Source organism: Podarcis melisellensis (genome assembly GCF_964234715.1).
Source record: "Podarcis melisellensis genome assembly, chromosome: 9".
Lineage (NCBI taxonomy): Eukaryota > Metazoa > Chordata > Lepidosauria > Squamata > Lacertidae > Podarcis > Podarcis melisellensis.
Window position 1 is genome coordinate 30,717,575 of NC_138541.1, and position 14,872 is coordinate 30,732,446.

At 42.3% G+C, this 14,872-nt stretch overlaps 1 protein-coding gene and 1 long non-coding RNA gene across 2 annotated transcripts in view; one reads left to right on the top strand and one right to left on the bottom strand.

The window, feature by feature from the left end:
* Positions 1-4,516: 4,516 nt before the first annotated feature.
* Positions 4,517-6,012, bottom strand: LOC309378388. The gene is made up of 2 exons (XR_014172041.1): positions 5,886-6,012; positions 4,517-4,942 (listed from the first exon to the last, which is right to left on the bottom strand). It is a non-coding gene; the product is annotated as an uncharacterized lncRNA (long non-coding RNA).
* Positions 6,013-6,034: 22 nt separating this feature from the next.
* Positions 6,035-14,872, top strand: part of HSPA4L (heat shock protein family A (Hsp70) member 4 like) — a 28,809-nt gene continuing 19,971 nt past the window's right edge. Inside the window, exons 1-3 of the mRNA XM_081926436.1 lie at positions 6,035-6,294; positions 11,955-12,012; positions 12,133-12,273. Coding sequence (XP_081782562.1) covers positions 6,188-6,294; positions 11,955-12,012; positions 12,133-12,273 — 306 coding nt within the window. The 5' untranslated portion in view covers positions 6,035-6,187. The remainder of the gene's footprint in view (positions 6,295-11,954; positions 12,013-12,132; positions 12,274-14,872) is intronic.

The following is a 14,872-nucleotide window of genomic DNA, read 5'->3' on the forward strand; positions in this document are numbered from 1 at the left end:
GTATCCCCTATGGCTTTCAAAAGTATTTTTACTCATCTATAATTTCTTTCCCCCTTTTCTTTTCACTCTCAATTTGTACCTTATTTCTCCATACCCAGATTGTCAATTCCTTTAATCTCTCTGTCCTTCCTCCTATAGCAGCTTTACACTATTAACAATTGTACGCACTCACTATTTCCTTTAGCACATCCTATGGCCCTTTCCCTTCAGAGGAAGGAAGCACCTGCCTTCACCCCTCCCAAATTCACCAACAACCTTTGTTCAGTGTGTGGGGAGTTGCTGGTGCTGGCTTCAGTTCAACCCAAAACTATGGCATGGCCAGAGGGCTGGTTGAGTGTGTGAGGAGGCACTAGGTAGACTATGGCATGAGGATCAGTTGTGGGCCCTGGTCCACCATTTAAGAATCTGGATGCCCAGATTCCCTTTCCCTCTATCACCACCTTTGTGGACCTTGGAAAGTATTTCTTATTTTTTAAAAAATCTCATGTAAACCATTACAGTTCAGTGGCAACCTTTATAGGACGTTGGAGGAGAGAAGGAACCACAAAATATGAAAGCAGCAGTAATACGTTGATGCAATAGCATGACCACCATTAAGGGCAAAAGGTCCAGAAATTCAACAGGATGGTTACCATGGCAACACACCAAAATCCTACTTGTTTTCCTTGGGAATGAATTGTATATGAGCCTACAAGGTGTTATGTTCAGTGGTTTGTTTTTCATAAGCACTGCTACTCAGTTGTGTCTCTTAAGGGAGGCATAATGTTTGGAACTGAATATGCTGGTAAAATGATTTACAGCCTGCTGCAGAGGGATGAGGTTGCAAGGCACATTATATCTATAGTCTTCCCTAGTGAAGCCCTCAGAAAGGCAGCTTTTCTCACAGAATAGGCTGTATTTGTCAAGAGATAAGAACATTTGTTTTTCTATGCAGTTCTAGGGCAGCCTTTAAAGGCGCTTTCTCATTAACTGTAGATTTTCCTACTTTAGAAGAGGAGAATGCAATTTCATTTGCTTGTGCATTTATAACATTATATTGGAACTTTTTAAAAAGTGCAGGTATAAGTGTCAGTCTTGTTGGCATCTGTATGTCTCAAGAGACAATGGAGTGCACCTCCAGCTGTGAAATCAAACCTCTGTGTTAGCAGTACCAAAGTGACCTTGAGGTGCAAGCCTGGGCAGTGTGTATGGAGGCCCTGGGATGCCAAGACAATAAGACCCCCATCTTGGCCTCACTGATGTGGTTTAAAGGAAAGCAGAGCAATACATTTGGCACCAGCTGGGCTGAAGAGTTGCCAGAAGATGACATAGAAGGCGCCATCCAACAGTCTTAGGGACTTCACTCCAATTTAGCGTTTTCTTCTCCTGGAGATATTCTGCAAGGCAGCAGAAGTTTAGGATCATTGATTTCCTTCTCTTAGATGGGCTATCCTCCCAGGTTAATGAACCCCATCCGTCCCTCACTTCTCTCTGCAGCACAGGCAGAAACTGTCTTTGTCACTGGACCCACTATTGGTCTCATCTGCTCAATCTGCTGGAGATTGCCGCATGCAGAGGGAAGTTCCTAATTTATCCAGGGTTTGAGACCCATCGGCTACCCTCCCTTGGTTTAGATTAGCCAGCCAATCTAAGCCATTCTCAGGGTGTGGCGACTATGTCTGTAGTGAAACAGTGGTATTTCACTATAGACTATAAAAAGAGGGGGTTGGATCAAGGAAACCAATAGGAAGAAAAACTGATACTTGGATAATTCTTCATGACTCTTCCCATTGAGGTCAACTAGAAACTCTCAAGCAGACAGGACCCGCTTAACAGTACACTTCCAATTACCACTGGAAATGACATTTGCTAAAATAAGACTTGTGAATAAACATGACAAAAATACCTTTATCATGGATAAGAGCATTAAGTGCTGCATTGAACCTCTATTTTCATTCAGTTTCCACCTGATTATGAAGAAGCAATGCCTCAACTGTTGTAAAAAGAGTTCTGGTCTGTGCGCAACCTGGTGCAACAAATATTATCACCAAAAATGTATCTAGAAAATGACAAATACAAGTAAGATACCCAGCTACCTATGATGGTCCCTAAAGCAATGCTTTTGGGGAAACTATCAGCATCATGTAGCTGCCCCTCCCAACATGACATTTTGTGGTGAGCTTAGCCTCCTTATTCCCTTCCTGGCACTTCTCATACACATCTATAAATCTGTAAACACTGCATTTTAATTTTATTCAGTGCAGCAACACTTAGAGGCCACTTTAGTTCATTGACATATGTATCAGAAAAGGGAAAATAATGATTTAATGATGAAAATCTAGTGACTACTCCTTTAATCACCTCTTGATTTCAGGCCTGATCATTCAGTATTCGGTTTGCAATGCAGTGCAGGTAACTGCTACAATATAGTACTGGAATTAAAAACCTGTTCCTTTGATGTAGAGGGCATGTTTTACAGAAATCCCTCTGACACATGCCCTGACTAGTAATCTCTGCTTTGCTAGATCACTGGGTGTGGAAATTTCTTTTCTCTTTCTCTCTTTCTCTCTCTCTCCCTAATTTACATTTTTAATTGCTTTCTTCACAATAGATTTCTATGACATAGTTACTTGTAACATACTCTGGATGACACAAAAGCATTTGAGTAATGCAGATTGTTCTGAGACCACATTGGATTTCTGGGTCTTTAAGACTCTTCAAGTGTTCTAGAGTGTCACTACTCTAGGCACTCTTTGCGCATAATAGTAAATTAAAATGGCAGCTCCACTTCCAGGTCCCTCTTTGAGTGTTGCTGCACCACCACTGCCAGGTGCATCACCTTGTCCCCGTGACAAAGGGCGCCTGGGGTGTGCTGACATCACACACGCACCCCCGAGGCATGCATATGCTGCTGAGTAGAACTTGGGGGCAGCCCCTTCACTGAAAATTTGTGGGTGCCTGGGCCCCAACAGCCCCACATAGATGGCGCCTATGACCATTCCCAAGTGAGCTTGAGATGGCCCACCAGCGTAAGAGAGTGCATTTGCCCAGACCTCCAAAAAACGCCGTTATTTTTAGTCAGAGTTGGCAGAGCTGGGCTAGATTGCCCAATAGTCTGACTCAATAGAATGCAGCTTCATTACATTCACATATTGTAATTGTCGGCACTGTGTGAAGGGCAGGTGATTTTTTTAATAAAGTAAATACATAGTCCATCAGTTACAAATGGGAGTAGGGTGTGTGCATAGAGCAATTGTGTGTGCATAGAGCAATTACCAGAAACATACTTTTTTTGTGATTCTGGCCTGAATAGCTGTAAAGGGGGCAAGAGCTTGTCTGGTCCTGCTGTCAGGAAGAGACCATGCTGTGATTAATCAGGGCATGTGTGAGGAACCTTTGGCCCTCCAGATGGTGTTGAACTACAACCCCCATATGTCCCCAGTGGCCAGGGATGATGGAAGTTGTGGTTCAGTAACATCTGGAGGGCCAAAGGTTCCCCATACCTGAATTAGGGAAACCATAATAAGCAAATACTTCTGCTGCTATGACAGCAGTGAACCTTGAACATTCCTTATTCTGCATTCCTTTGGCCGCTTACCTAACAATGTGGAAGATTCTAAAGGGTGTGGAATCAATAGAACAAAACTGCCCTCAACCTCTAAGTGATGTAGGATTCAGGTCTCCTTGATCGGACGAGTGCTATGCAAAGTCCTAAAGTAATAACATATAGACAAGGAAGGTGATGAATGAAATAAAACTACAGCTGAAATGCCTTTCTGGTTTGCCCACTGTAAAGGTTATTTCCCCCCACCTGCAAATGGAGTCTAGTTCATGAGGCAATGATACACTGTGTGTGTCAGAATATTACCAAGTTTCATGTCACAATGGTATGACATCTTCGCCAAAACACATCACAGAGGTTTTTGATAAGATCTATAAGATTTCTGTGCAATCTTTGCCGCTCATGTATTGAGGATGGGGGTTGAGTGTGAACAATCAAGACATGAATTGATTGGATAATCTATTAATTTTTATTATTGTCCAATTAATTTTTACTATCAGCCAGGTGTCTTTTTATAACAAAACATTTGTATAGCTTCTTATCATTGGAATTTAGTTTTCATTAATATCTAGCAGTGCTGGTGTGTGTAGTGAGTTCAGGTTACATGTATAAATTAACTCATCACTGAGAATCAGGGCAATGTGCTTTTTCTGTAGTGCAAAGATGTTCCTTTTTATACCGTTCTTCTTAAAATACATTGTTGGCCCTTTTTTAAAAAAGTGATTTTATTGTAAATATGCAGCAAAAGACATAATAAAAAACAGTAATAAAAATGTATTTCCCCTTCCCCCTTTCTTGTATTACCTTTTTATCGAAATAGATACTTCCATTGCCTTGCAACGTATCTATGCTGTTTAATAATGGGAAAACCCTTTCATGTCTTCAGATTTACAACATGAAGAATAATATATAACACCCACATGAAATAAGATCTGCTTAGCTATGTCAATCTGTGTAATTACAGTAAATGATAAGTTAATAAACAATCATGGTTTAATCTGATAATGACTCATTGAGCTTAAAAATCCTCAAGGACTTAGTATGTCACAGTTGTCCTGTTGAAATTTCCAAGACTACTCTGGGGTGGAGACTTATAGTCATAGGGTGTGACCACATTTCCATTTACTGTGGCTCCAGTGCACTCCCAACACCGGATTTTTAAGCCGGGTTCACAAGATGTTGGACCCAATCCATCTGTATCCTGTAGCTTCTGGAGAAATGCTCCTATTCCATACACGTTTTCCTCAAACGAGCTTCAGTGTGATTTGAAAATGGAAGCCACAATTGGTGTGAACAGTTCAGGATACATGCACACAAATAATGGCACATGCCAACGAAAGCTTCACTGACGGGTGTTCAGAGCAGGAAAAGCAATAATTGGGTGAAGACACACCCAGCCGGCTGTGGTGTGAACAGAAGAAGGAAGTAAATTGGAAACGCAGCAGCAGGAAATAACCTCATACTGTTTCAATCAGAACTGCATATAAAAAAGAAGTCCAGGAAGCTGGACTGGATATAAGGGCAATGGTGGAACAGCATCCAACCCAACCTGACAAACCAACCTTCACTGTCATCCCCTGACAAGGGAGAGCAAGGGGGACCAGCTGCCCCCCACCCACAAAAAATATTGAAAAGCATTGAAAGTATTCAATTAACTGAGGTTCTACCCCCCCAACCAAAGCCTGCCCCCCATAATGTCCTATTTTGGGGGGTATATTTACCCATGATTTCTCAAAAAAAGCTCAACCTTGGAATCCTAGCTATGCCCATGTTCCCTGAAGTGAACTGTTTTCACTAGAAACCTTATCCCTGCCACTCCATAAATGTTTCTGGTCAGAGTAAATTGTAGGCCAAAGGTTTCACACCATAATATATACGTTGCATAGCAACTGCCACCTCCACCCCGTCGCCTGGCTAACAACCATGTTTTCCCAAGATGCAAAACTTAATTATTACTATTGTATAAGTAATATATATTTTGGACAACAGGAACACTGTTTGCTTATGCAATACGATTGAGTTGTAGTGTTTCTTTTTAATTTTTCCCCCTTTTACTATTATTTGCTCATCAGGCGCCTGGGAGCCCCATTTCAATAATTAACCAATCTCTCTCTGTAGATTTTCAATTCGTTGCTTAATTTATTTCTGCATAACAATATCTAGGGCTGCTGCGCCGGCCTCGGTCATGTTAGGCCACGCCCAGAAATACTTTTTCCAAAGTCACATGTTCCTGCCGCGCGACCAAACCACTTTAGCAGCAGCAGCAGTACTGACATCTGGCCGCAAGATGGCGACCGAGGACACCGCCCCCCCTCCCCGCGCGCGCTCTGCCCCCGCTGCTCACCTTGCCCCCTTTCCAGATCTTTCTCGAACTCGGGGAGGCTTTGCCGGAGAGGCTGTGCGGAAAGAGCCGAATGCCGCAGCCGGAGTTTCGCGGCGTCCCCGCTTGGCGGCCTCTGGCGCGCGTGCGCAGAGGCGAGGAAGTGCCGGTTGGTGGCTGTTGCTCCGCAGTGAGTGAGCGAGCGAGCGAGGAACCGCGTCGCAGCAACAGCCGCAGCCGACAGCAGCGCCCGCCCGACGAGGCACCGCCGCCACAGCAGCGGGCAAGCGGGGGGAGGAAGAAAGGGGACCACACCCGGCGCAGCCATGTCTGTGGTGGGCATCGACCTGGGCTTCCAGAACTGCTACATCGCGGTGGCGAGGAGCGGCGGCATCGAGACCATCGCCAACGAATACAGCGACCGCTGCACCCCGTGAGTAACCGGCCTTCTCGCCGCCGCCGCCGGCCTCTCAACCGTCATTTGGTCTTAGGCCCCGAGAAGGAAAGCGGCCCCCCTCCAATACCGCTCCCGGCACGCTCTCTCTCTCTCCCCCCCCCGCCCCAAATAACTACCGGCTTCCTCACCTTACGCAGCAACTACCGGCCGTCTCCCCACCGCATAATGAGCTTCGAATGAGAAACGGCCGGGCGCCGGTGTCTCTCCTCTCTCCCCTTCAGCCGCTGCCCGCGACGGCCGGGCGCCTCCATTTTCATTCATGTACCCCTTGCTCTCTTCGCCGCACCCCCGTCCTTTTAATTCCCCCCCTCCCAAGGATTGATTGCATTCATCTCGCTTAAATTCGTGACGCTCCGCACCCCCCGATTCTCCGCAAGAGAACGGTCTGGGGGTTGTTGTTTTTTTAACCTCCCTCGGAAATTAGTCACTATGATGACAGGTCTGGATCTCCTTCAGCCTTTAAGGGCTTGGAACCCACTTTTAGCCTCAACCTATAATGGGGGCTGTGGACCCTCTTCCTACTTACTGTTTTAAAAACCGTGCTTATATCTTTACTTGGGGGGGGGGTCTTTTGCCATCTCATCGTCCTTCTGAATTTTACTTCTCTTTGAAAATAATCCCCCTCTCCATTTTTTTTTTAAATGGTAGAAGTATTGGTGTGCAACTCGAGTCTTAGATCACAACCCCGTGGTTGAAACCCTGTGTCTTGCAGGTTACAGCATCAAATAATCCCGAGGGAATTATTTCGTGCATTACTCAGTGTTCTGTTCTTTTCGTGAGCTCTTCACTATACGACTTAATTAAGTTTGGACAGGGGGGAAAGAATAAAGCATTTTCCTACTTGGTAAATAACCCCGGATGGTTGGACAGTGTTCTCGAAGCTACCAACATGAGTTTGACCAAACTCCGGGAGGCAGTGGAAGACAGGAGTGTCTGGCATGCTTTGGTCCATGGGGTCATAGAGAGTCGGACACAACTAAACGACAACAAAAATAACCCCAAGGTTTCAATGTTGACACAATCTTTCCAGAAGCTTGAAAGGTGGCTATAATACTTTACATGAACAAAATAAAATACTCAGTTTGGGGGTAATTCTGATTGCAGCAATGTGCAACATTTACAGTCCACCCTCTGAATTCACCATATTGAAGTTGTGTGGATAAAAAGGAAAGGCAGGATAGAAGGGATAAAAGTTGACGCAGCTCTTCTTCTCTTTTTACACCCCACACCCTTCTGTCTGACCTGTTACTACTTGTTCAGTTGCCTCACCTGGATGTAGGGCATGGAAGGTGATGTCAGTGAATAGTTGGTGTGCTGTACGTATAATAACAGAGTATGCAAGAGTAGGTGGAGATTCCTCATTCTCCCTTGTTTCCATGGGTTACAGCGAGAAATGGTAAATGAGCAGTATCTCTGTGTAGTTATTCTAGCACAAACTAGGGATTCACATAACAAAAAGCAGGGGATCTGTAATTGCTGGCTTTCTGTCTCTTTGAAAAGCAAGCTTATTGCTAGGAAAGCTTATAACTATTCATTAATCACTTAAATATAGCATAAATGTAGTGAGGGTGTGAAAACATGATTATAGGAAAGGTTAGAATGTTCATGCAAGAACTTTTTTGTTGGATCAGACCAAAAGTTCAGTATTTGAACGCTCACAGCCAGGTCACAAAGATATTTATTTTCAACATTTTGCTTCTTTGAGATACTGCCTCTGAAACAGATGGGATGGGATTGGAATAATGGGAAAGCAAAAGTAATAAGGGATGGACATGAGTAAAAGCAGTTATATTAGGGTCCTGTTTGCAAACAGTGCTAAATTATAGTTTAGCAATTACTGGGGAGAACCTTGGCTTGCAGGCCCTGGGTTTATGCACTCCAAACCCTTCTCTCTCCTCCTTCACAGCTGTTGTTGAAGCATACTAGGACCATAAAGCATTGTTTGCTCCTGAATTGTTTAAAAAATCTAAAATTTAAATGAATCTGTTTGTTTTAAAATGCCCGTCGATTCCAGTCTCTTGGTGGTGTCTGTTCTGGAGAAGTAGGGAGCATGTGAGCCCAACGTTTGGTCAGGCTTGTTTTCATAGTGCTAAACTATGGTTTAGCATTGCATCTATACCTAGACTTCATTGCTGTTGAGGATAAAAGCTAAAGGTTAAGGAATAGCTTTACTTTTAATAAGTGTATTACATGGCTACTAGAAAGGTTTGACAGAAAATTTACCATAAATTTTTAATGACGATTACAAGAAATAATGTATGGGGACAAATGCTGAAGAGTCCCTCTCTTCTCTCCCTCTCCCCATTGAATACTTTTCTGTGAACCGCCCTGAGACCTCTGCGTATAGGGTGGTATATAAATTCAATAAATAATAATAAGACTGAGGTAGCTTAGTTATCAGATGAAAAACATAAGAACCTGCTGGATCAGGCCTGTGGCAAGTCTAGTCCAGCATCCCATTCTTGCAGTGATTCCCAGCAACTGGTATTCAGGGGTATACTGCTTCTGGCAGTGAAAGTAGAACAGCCATCATGGCTAGCAGCCATTGATAGCCATATCTTCCATGAATTTGTCTGATTTTCTTTTAAAGTGATCCAACTTGGTGGTCATCACTACTTCTTGGAGGAGCATATTCCATACTTTAGTTATGAGTTCTGTGAATAATTTATTCTTTCCTTAGTCTGTCTTAAATCTGTCAACATTCACCTTCATTGGATTACCCATCGCGTCTGATGTTAATGAAAGAGGGAGAAAAACCTTTCTTTCTCCACTTCCTCCACACCATGCATAATTTTATAAACTTCTATCATGTCTCCTCTTAGCTTTTCTCTAAACTTGTTGTTTAGTCGTGTCCGACTCTTCGTGACTCTGTGGACCTGAGCACGCCAGGCACTCCTGTCTTCCACTGCCTCCCACAGTTTGGTTCTCTAACCTAAAAAGCCCCAAATATTGTAATATTTCCTCACCGGAAAGTTGCTAAATTCCCTTGATCAATTTGGTTGCCCTTTTCTGACCCTTTTCTATTTCCACAGTAGCTTTGGTAGCTATCCTACCACCCTAAGGGTCAGTTGCTGCCAGTTCAGACCCCATATTTCATATGTGAAATTCATTTATTTTTGCCCCATTGTGCATCACTTTAAAATTGCGTACATTGACCTGCATTTGCTGTTTTACTGCCCATTAATTCAGTTTGGAGAGATCCTTTTGGAGCTCTTCTCAGTCATTTTTTGTTTTAATCTCCCTGAACAATTTAGCCAGCAAACCTGACTACCACACTACTCAATCTCTAAATAATTCATGAACAAGTTAAAAAACACAGGTCTCAATACAGATTCCTGGGGAATGACACTTTCTACATTCTTTCATTGACAGAGCTGTCCATTTATTCCCATTCTTTGCTTCCTGTTTCTTAACCAATATCCACTCTTAAAACTTTTGTATGTAAAGGACTTGCTAGATGCAGCTATTCAAGGCTGTTGGAATTCTAGCCAAGGAGAGCACCAAAATAAGTTTTACTGTTGGAACCATTAAAGGAACAGATCTCTCATGCTATGAAGTTTCTTAAGCTCTCTTAAATAGCTCTCTTAACTAAGCTCTCTTAAATAGCTCTTGTAAAATCATAATTTAAACTTAACAGTGTAAGTACCATGATGGGAAGCTCATGATCTGGGTTGTCCTAGTAAAATGGGAGAACCCAGCTCCTGGAGATAAAATTTAGCCAATCTCTGCTTATATCCTAAGAATCCTAGTCCACTAAATTGGTAATACAAAATGAGCTTCCATAATCTTGGGAAACATGCCTGATCAAAAGATAATTGAAGTGGGGTATTCCTAAGCTAACTCAAAATGCCATGTTTTCTATTTCGAGCCTTATGCAGGTCATTGAGGTCAGAGAAGCCCAAAATTTTCTGATTTGTATTAGACCTGATGATGTAGTCTAGCTCCTGGAGAACATACAGTTATCAGTATGCTGCATCTGGACCTTAGGTTTCCTAAAATTTAGCACTTTGGCCTTTTCATAGTTATACAAACATTCAAGGAGCTACTCTAAAGAAGAAAGTCCCAAATGATCTATCAGATCTTTTTAGTATAAGGCTTTGGATGTTTAGGTTTTATGGCTTCGTTCTTGTGACACTTGGAATTACAGAAGTAAGATACTGTTTGCAGTTGCTGTTTTGAAGCTGCATTGGAAGGCTTGGTAGTGCTGAAAACTGGGAATGCTCTTCACAAGGAAGTAACCCTGTAAAAATCTGCCCCTAAAACTCCCTGTCATTTGAGGATTTGAAAATTGTGAAGGAGGATGATTACCTGCACAAATAATGAGTGCATGTAAAATGAAGTTGCTGTTGATTGATGTAATGCATCCCATGGTGCAGTACATCCAGTGAACCAAAAAACTGTAATAAACAAGATATTTGTAATTTCCCAGTCATTTTAATGCTTTGGGAGGAAGGGTGGGATAGAAATATAATAAATGAAAATAATAAACAATTATTTCAGGACCTCACGTGCACCAACTTTAAAATGCCCAAGAGTTTTAAAAACCCTTATTATAAATCTTACAATGATCATACATGTAGGATAAGAATAATGACTTCTGCTCTTTAGGCTGATAAGGAGCTGTAAATAACTAGGCGTGAATTGATTAGGAAGTGCTTAAAAGGCAGTATTGGGGCATATCTATATATCTGAGACTATAATTATTCTTAGTAATGGGCAGCAAGAAAACAATAACTGTGGAAAATAGTATGTACAATTTTTTTTTGTTTTTTTAATTTAAATCATGCCATGCAATATGCAAGCAAAATGTACTGTGGGCAACGACTGTCTCTTATTTCCTATCCCACATTGCTGAAAAATTACCGTCTGCAATTAAAACAAGAATTAGCTTTGGGTCGCACACCAGGGGGTATCCATGTTCTTGGCTACGAAGTGCAGCTGTGCCTCTTTGAAAAAATGGAGGGTGGTGCATCACTCCATGTGGAAAAAATGAAAAAAAGGCTAAGGCTGGCATTAGTCAGTCTTGGGCATATACTTACTTTTCTGGCTGAAGAAAGTCAGTATATACAACAGAACTGAGGCAGTCGTTAACTAACATTATACTATCAGGCAAATGTGTACTTTAAACTAACTGTACTGTATTACCCAGTTCCTTTTTTTGTGACATCTCCAAGATGATTCCTGAGCTGTGTTTTTGTTAGAAAAAGATGTAAATTTGACAATCTTACTAGAATGCATTACATAGAATTCTCCATATGTTAGCTCACCAATTTCTGAGATAGATTCTTGAGATTAAGACCATCTGTCCTTTTAAGGATGGATGAATAAAGCAAGTTGGCTGAATTTGAATACATGTGGAGAGTGTCAAGATGATAGTTCAAGGTTCTGCTTTGCAAATTATGCTAATGGTTGAGTTTTTGAGATGCAGGTGTGAGTTCAGTCTGTTTGTGTGATTGCTATTTGTTCTAGTACCACAATGGTTTACTTGCATGGTTTTGCTACTAAGATAACTAATGACGCAATTTTAATCGTGTGTGATGGAAAGAAAATCTGCTTGTTTCAGAAATAAGTCTCCCCAACTGCCTGTTTATTCTTTTCTGGACTCATTTGAAAATTGAATATCTTTTATATTTCAGAGCTTGTATATCACTAGGAGCTAAAGCCCGGACTATTGGAAATGCAGCAAAGAGCCAGGTAAAGATTAAACTATTAGTACTTTAGTGAAAGCTGTTGTCATTCCAAGCAGCAGTTCTTGTTTCTCATGAGAATTTATAACCATTGGAAATTAGTAATGGCAATTTTATACTTCAACAGATTATCACAAATATTAAGAATACATTGCATGGGTTCAAAAAACTGCACGGGAGAGCATTTGATGATCCATTTATAAAAGCTGAAAGAGCCAAACTGCCCTATGAGCTTCAGAAGTTGCCTAATGGGAGTGTTGGAGTAAAGGTGAGTGTTCCAGCCCGTCTTGCAATATCTACATTTAAACTGTTAATATTTATGGTGCTTTGTGCATCCTATCAAATGATCCCTTCAGTTTGATTTGCCAGATTGTTCAGTGCCAAAACAGGGCAGTGTTGATGATTTGATGAGATAGATCTGAACATTTGCACAAGGTATAACGGAGATACTGAATCTGCTCACATAAACCTGTCTGTGCATCTTTGGAGGCACTTCTCAAATGGGAGATGAGGCAGATGGCTACTGGAAGAGGGCCTTTCTGATGGTTGTGTGGCAGCAAAGAAAGACCATTTTTTTCCCTTTTCCATATCATTATTCTAAAGTAATCTTATCTGTAGTTTTTGTTCTTTTGTTTTATTTATTTAAAGTGTTCTCTCTGTGTGTGAACACTGTAAGTGTGTGTGTGTGTGTATGTATGTATATGTATATATATATGCTTTCGTAGATTTTCACGGGTACAGGAATGCAGGTTTTGGTGTCCTCGGGTGTCTTCCCGTGTAAAAGTTGGGGTGTCTAGGCGACGTTTCGACGAGGTCTCACTCGTCATCTTCAGGCTGGTGCTTTCGGCTTCTTGTTACTGGAACAGAGCAGGATCTCAGTGTTTGAGTTCCTATAAATACTGTTGAGGGGGTGTGGTGTATAGCGTCCAATGTTCTGGGTAGAGAGGAAGTTCCCAGGCTAGTGTGCCTTTTCTTCTTTTGTTCCTTAATTACTTGAGGGATATCTTGAGTGATTTCTTGAGTGATATCCTGAGTACCACTTAGGTGGGTCATTAGGTGTGGATTAGTTGCTAAAGTCTTTGTGTCTTGACCTCTTGAACTTTGTGAAGAGTTTTTCTGAGAAGATGGCTGTACTGCACTTAGTTGTGCTCTGGCTTGGCTTCGTGTATAGGGGCGAGCTGTGGTTTTGTGGCCTGTGTCAGCCAGATCTGTGTAGGGATTGCAGGGGGGTGCAGCATCCGGAGGTGCCACCATGGTTTGGCTACTGGATGGTGTCTGTAATTTATCTGTGGAGAGGGTCTGGGTTTGGGTCTGGTGTGGTTGATTGGTGATGGCGTTCTGTGTGCCTCTGGATCTGGTGTCAGTTTTTGTGGGGAGGGCTAATTTCCAGATGTCTGGCAAGCGGGATGTGTCGTCACGCTTGTTCATGTTGTGAGGGTGTTTCTCTATCTCGATGGCTTCCATGATTATTCTCTTGTGGTGATGTTCCATGTTAAAGAGCAATTTGGAATCTGCAAAATTAATTTCGTGTCCTGTTTCTTTCATGTGTTGGAAAAGAGAGGAAGTTTTTTCTTCTTTTTTGACGGCATTCTTGTGTTCTGCGATACGTGCATTTATTCGTCTGTTTGTTTGTCCAATGTACGTGGCTGGGCAGACTTTGCAGGGTATTTCATAGACCCCTTGGTTTTCCAACTGGATTTTATCCTTGGGGTTTCTGAGGATATTGGCTATTTTTTGGTTGGTGCAAAAGGCTGTTTTGATATTGTGTTTATGGAGGATTTTGCTAATTTTATCTGTAGTGCCCTTGATATAAGGAAGGAGGGCCATGCCATTGTTTTCTTCTGTGTCTTGGTTTTTGGGGGGTGTTTCTTTTTGGATTAGCTTCGTAACCCTGTTTTGCTGGTATCCATTGGCAATTAACACATTTGAGAGATTCTGTAACTCAGTTGTCAAGTGGTCTTTGTCAGCCAGGCGTTTGGTTCTGGAGATGAGAGTCTTGGCTACGGAGTTTATTTGTGCAGGGTGGTGGTGTGATTGTGCATGTAAGTAGCGGTTGGTGTGTGTTTTTTTCCGGTAGATAGTGTGTCCTAGGGAGCCATCAGGTTTTTTGTAGATTAGGACGTCAAGGAAGGGAAGTTGGTTGTTGGCTTCTATTTCCATAGTGAATTGTATTTTGGGGTGTAGGCTGTTGAGATGTGTGAGGAAGCTATCCAGTTTTTCCTTCCCGTGTGGCCAAATTACAAAGGTGTCGTCAACATATCTGAGCCAAAGTTTGGGTTTGTGTTCTGACTTGTCTAAAGCATTGGTTTCAAAGTGTTCCATGTACAGGTTTGCGATGACCGGTGAGAGGGGTGATCCCATAGGTGCTCCTTCTATCTGTTTGTATCTTTGTCCATTGTGGATGAAGTACGTGTTGGTTAGGCAGTGGTTGGTCAGGTCCAAGATGTATTCGGGGGGATTGTATTTGTTTTGAATGGCTGTCAAGGCTTCATTAATGGGCACTTGTGTGAAGAGAGATACAACATCGAAGCTCACGAAGTTTCTACCACCCGAAGAGCACAACTAAGTGCAGTACAGCCATCTTCTCAGAAAAACTCTTCACAAAGTTCAAGAGGTCAAGACACAAAGACTTTAGCAACTAATCCACACCTAATGACCCACCTAAGTGGTACTCAGGATATCACTCAAGAAATCACTCAAGATATCCCTCAAGTAATTAAGGAACAAAAGAAGAAAAGGCACACTAGCCTGGGAACTTCCTCTCTGCCCAGAACATTGGACGCTATACACCACACCCCCTCAACAGTATTTATAGGAACTCAAACACTGAGATCCTGCTCTGTTCCAGTAACAAGAAGCCGAAAGCA